This window comes from Crocodylus porosus, unplaced genomic scaffold (genome assembly GCF_001723895.1).
Source record: "Crocodylus porosus isolate Cpor-Errol unplaced genomic scaffold, CroPor_comp1, whole genome shotgun sequence".
Classification (NCBI taxonomy): domain Eukaryota; kingdom Metazoa; phylum Chordata; order Crocodylia; family Crocodylidae; genus Crocodylus; species Crocodylus porosus.
Genome location: NW_017728911.1, coordinates 24426707 through 24432020, shown reverse-complemented (window position 1 = coordinate 24432020; position 5314 = coordinate 24426707). Strand labels below are relative to the sequence as shown.

Below are 5314 nucleotides of genomic sequence, written 5' to 3'. Positions count from 1 at the left end.
GTGTGAGGTTGGTCCTCCTCATCTTTGTTTGACCCTTTTCCTCACAGTCCTTCAAAAGTTTCCTGACAGTTTTGTGAATTCTCCTTCAAGTCAGTTTCAAGGAGCTGTGCTGGAAACTGCGGGGTAGGTATCCAGAATGCAACATGACAACAACAGTAGAAGAGAGCACCAATCCCAATGAACCAGTATCAAGATTGTTAGTATGAAGGCACATCAGCATTGTTACTTAAACCAGACACCCAACTTGTTCAAGCACCAGTGCCTCAGTTCCCTGACTTGCATACCCCTTTAGAGTCATAAACCTCATCTACAATGTCTTTTTTCCCCTTCAACAATTCCCTCTATTAAATGACAGGGCATCTATCTAAGACTTGTAACTGCACCTAGCACAACAGTATCTGAACACCTCACACAATCTCTAGTCTTCACTACGGTCCCATAAAGTAGGGAAATGCTCTTAGCTTCACTGTATAGATGGGGAACAGAAGCAAAGAGAGACACAGGAACTTGCCAAATGACAGAGAAAGCCATAGTAGAGCAAAGAAGTAGGCCAGGGCTGCAGCATGACTACATGGTTGTTTCTTCTTCCAGAGGCAGAGGATAGTTGATCACCATAACAGACATGTTGGGAAAATCACCAAGACCAGGATTTGAACTCACAGTGCATGTCTACATCATGTCGCCTTGAGCTATACCTTTAGTTTGGATGCCAATCAAAGTACAACAAAAGAAAAAATAGCAAGTCTGTGATATGTTTAAAAGAAATTGTTTAATTTCACATCTCTATCTGCTAGTGTGCAAATTAAAAAAATAAATAAAGAAAATGTTCCAAATGAAATGGCTAGAACTTTGACACTTCTTAAAATATACATTTTATTATTTTCTGGTGTTTCGCTGTGAATGTTTCATTCAAATTGTGAAGGTACACAGCCTTTACAAACTTCTGGAGTAAAGATTTTTATCATTGCAGAGGAAAATACATAGGCTATAAAATGTGGAAATTCATTAAATATTTAGTATTACTCCCCTCATCTATGCTGTGGAATGCTTTGTAGAAATACTGTATAAAATAAGGCAGACTTTTGATAGGGAGCTTAATTATAAAATTTTAGGGGGGTGGAAACAAATTAAGGTTCCAACTTCTTTTTTGTTTAATCAAAGGGAAGATCATACGGTCATCACAAGGATTGTGAGAGATAAGTACTGCAGCTCTGTTGCTTAGACAGTATACCTTTTTTGTTTATTTTACTACTCTCAGGTGAGACCTTTCAATAAAACTTATTTTAATTAACATAAATCAGACAATATTTAACCATACACATCTATCCTTACAGTGCAATAAAAATGTATCATTGTATAGTATTTTGTATTTGCATTATGAAAATAAAAGGTCTGTACATCAATTAAATGTATATTAATGAGTATGAATCATGTAAATTTGTAATGCATCTAAAGTTGGCTTTGGCTTTTAAGTATTTATAAATTCATAGAAAATATTGAACATCTAACAAAATAAATAAAACATATCATTTTAATCATAGATGCTAACAATCAACTTCAAAAATTCTTGTGTTATTTTTTTACATTTGCTACTAAATTTCTTTAAGAGAACTCACTTTCAGTAGTGCTCAGAAGTGAATGATTGCACCTTCTGTGATGTGAAAAAATAGAGTACATCTATTTTTCATAGATCAAAAACTCCTTCATGAAGAGTTGCAGTTTAAATGTCTGATTGTTATACGTAACTGTTCTTAAGTGCTTATAAAAAGCATGGAGCTTTCTCAGAAAAGCTGAGAGTCACTATTAATAGACACTTCTTCACTTTCAGAATTGAGGATTAAGCAAAATCTTCTAGAGTACACCCTTTTCACGAGGATGTCTTCAAGCTTCACATATTGGTATGAAGATAATGCAAAAAAATATGTTCACTAATAGATCCTCTTCAGTACAGTTACTGCAGCAATCCAGTGTAATTCAGCTTCATAGGCTTATTTCATTGGAGTCCATACACAATAGTTTGCAGGAGTCAGCGGCTGATTTCATGTTCTTTTAAAATGGACAGTTCCACAAGTGCATGGATTTAGCCTTACTGTAATACTGAAGAGACCAAAACAAATCTGAAATCACATGAACAAAAGTGAGCTTGAATAAATATGCATCTGGTTAGGTAAATTACACACCCTGGCCTAATCGCTATTCAGGTGGTGGTCGAAGGCTTCGAAGCTTCCTTTCATCTAGTCCTTTCCAGTATTTAAAGTTATTATCCAGATGCTGCATCAAATTTGGCAGGTCTGCGAATGCTAGGAAAAAAGGACACAAAGTATTTAGCCTGCAGAACTGAAATGGTCACTTGATTCTGTTTTCTGGAACAACTGAAAATAGTCAGGAAACTGTATGTGTTCAGGAGGATGGATTATATCTGTCACATTGATACCTGAAATGGTTCTAGTCTTACAGCTCTTGAGGTCACTTATGCACCATCCCAGAATAGCTAGTTAAATGTTACATATTTAATAACAGTGATGCAAACAATAGAAAGGATCATTTTTCCATCAATTGTGATCATACCCATTATGCTTGATAAGGCCTCATTCTATATATGGATGATTTGACATTTATGGGAGTACGACCATTTCTACTACTTTAATCACTCATGACAGCAAGGGAAAAGAAATGGCTGTTAGCAGTTTTTAAGCTTTAGAAAATTATATGAGAACATTCATGATGTTATCCCAGTGGGTTCAGTTAACATGCAAGTCAGTCATATGATAAAAAGGAAACCAAACTTTGTGTAAAAATGGCATATTAAAAGAAGCCACAAGAATTCTTCATAGTATCAAAATACACGCGAGCAATAATTAAGCTACTGGGTTAAATGGGAATGCATTTAAATGGGAATCCCCCTCCCATTTGGAGTCACGATGCACCAATACTGTATTGCAGTCTTCTCAAAACAATTACAAAATTCTTATCAGGAGGAAATTTCTTGCAGAAGCCTGCTTACCATCCCAAGCATCAAACATATCCATGATGAAGTAATCAATAAACGATATTTGGGACTTGGGGATACTACAAGTATTTCTGTCAAAAACAGGCATCACCACAGGTAAACCTTGCCTCTTTTCTTCATCAGTCTGCAAAGAAAAATTCAAGTGATTATTTTTGACACATCGTTCTAGTAATGAACTTCCTTTGGTGGCAGATGGTTGGACAGCAACTAGTACGTGCTACTGCTTAATTAAAAGAATGGAACAAGCTAGCGATTCTGAATATGAGAGCAGATATATGCTGCAGATGCACAGAACACTGAATGGTGCCCTCCAGTGTTTCTCACAAAAGGAGACATTTACTTTCTGCATCTACTCACAACACAGGGTTTGTGGCATTTCATGGTTTATTTTTGAGTTAAAATTACTTTGGAGCCAACAGAAGCACCAGAATTGCCAGTCCTGGTGAGAAATGGAGTTTTAACTATACCAGAAGAGCCCTGTTTTTCTGCTAAGGCACACAGGCCTAAATTAAGAATGTGGATTCAATCAGTCTGGAAGGGTAGCTGTCCAGCAACCCCCACCCCCCTCCCCCCAGCTAAAAACTCAGCCTCTTTAGTCCTTGCTTGCTTTTCAAACTTCTGAACCTCATTCCTTGCCCAACACTAGCATTCTCCCCCTAACCTTGAAAGACAGCCAGTATACACATATGCAGAATACCTTCTTCCTCTGCATGCTGTGACTAGTTCACTTTTAGGCAAAACATGGACAAAAAAACAAACTGCAAACTAAGCCATGTGTAAGACTACCATTTTCAAAGCCTGCCTGGTAGTGACAGCCAGCTTCCATGTGTTCACATCTGAGTTGGCAAGAGTTCTTTACCAACAATATTCATTACTTTAAAATACAAGCTAATACCTGGAATAGAAAAGTGCAGCCTGGAAAGTTTGGCTGAGAGTAAGGGGAGTCAGATTGCCACTTCCTCCCAGGCTACCACTAGAAACACTCAGCTGGAATTTCTCTGACCTTTATCTACTTTACCTGTGCAAAGTATTCCTCAGAGATACGACCGGCCCATTCAATGCACTGCTCTAAAGGTCTGCATGGATTGGAAACGTCTGCACACTTTATCAGCATACGCTTTATAAGGATACGATTCTCAGGAGATGTGAGCACGGTTTTGACTGGGTCTCCATCACCATTATTCTGCAATATTTCAGAATGAAAAGCAATGAATCAGAAGGTTTTCTGCACAAGTGTTCAAACACTCTCTGCTTTGAGACACAACTCCCAATGTCTCAATAGAACCCCAGTTCTGCATTCCTAGCATGCTCAATATTTAGATATTATAGTGATAAGAAGCATGTAAGTAGAGAGATGCAACTTATATCTATCCATCCATCCTGCAACTGTTTAGTGCAAACAAGCCTGCCTCATTACTATGAGATCAACTAGTGTGACAGCAGCACTATTGTTAGCAATATCAGCTCTTAATAATCCTCCTGTGCATGAAGTTTTCCACCCTCACACCTCTTCCCATTCTTCCTCGGTAGAGAGTGCCATTAAGCAGTGGCATGTACAAGCAAACCTTTTGGCCACTGGTTTGCTTAGCTATAGAACAGGAACTCTGCTTTCAGAGCCTTCACCACTGTTAGATCAATTAATTAAAAAACAAAATGAAACTTGGTCTTGATTATCTTCCTCCTCATCGTAGGACTGAAGAAAAAGTGGCTGTGGGCCACTTAAGACATGTGAGCTATATTTAGACCCTAGGCTGAACGTCTCTCCTGCATGATAATTCACCCAAGCAAGGGCTAAAAAACAAAGTTTTTACAAGCTGTGTCTGAAAAGTCACTTCTTGCTGAGCTCTGAATTTCTGGGGACAGGGCATCAGAAGCACCTCTAAGAACTGGAATGCTTGTCTGCCTTATAGCTGCAGAATGGATTAAAGACAGGGCCATAAGTGCTACCACTAATTAGATTGTATGTATGAATTTCTCATCCATAAATCTCCAAGTGCCTTACAAAGAAGGAAGAATTGTCATTCTGTGTCTCTTGTAGGTGCAGAAACTAAGACACAGAAGGGACTTGCCCAAAATGATAAGGATGCACTGATAGAGATTTTTGGGGCTGATACTGATAGCTGATTTTTAAGGAACATATCAGCCGGTACTGATCCGATTTCTGATACACAACCCAGCAGCTTGACCGGCTGGTAAGTCTGTTATGGTGGAAGGGAGGGGGAGGGGGAGGGGAAGGGAAGGGGCATGGCAGGGCATATCGAGGCCCCTGTGGTAAGGGAAGGAGTGGGGCTAGAGCAGGGGCTG

General features: G+C 38.7%; 1 protein-coding gene across 2 annotated transcripts in view; it reads right to left on the bottom strand.

Moving 5' to 3' along the window:
- Positions 1–750: 750 nt before the first annotated feature.
- PDE8A (phosphodiesterase 8A) overlaps positions 751–5314 on the bottom strand; it is a 241158-nt gene continuing 236594 nt past the window's right edge. For both annotated transcript variants that reach the window (XM_019533679.1, XM_019533678.1), the window contains exons 20-22: positions 4029–4193; positions 3005–3134; positions 751–2300 (exon numbers count right to left, since the gene is read on the bottom strand). In XM_019533679.1, coding sequence (XP_019389224.1) covers positions 2194–2300; positions 3005–3134; positions 4029–4193 — 402 coding nt within the window. In that variant the 3' untranslated portion in view covers positions 751–2193. The remainder of the gene's footprint in view (positions 2301–3004; positions 3135–4028; positions 4194–5314) is intronic.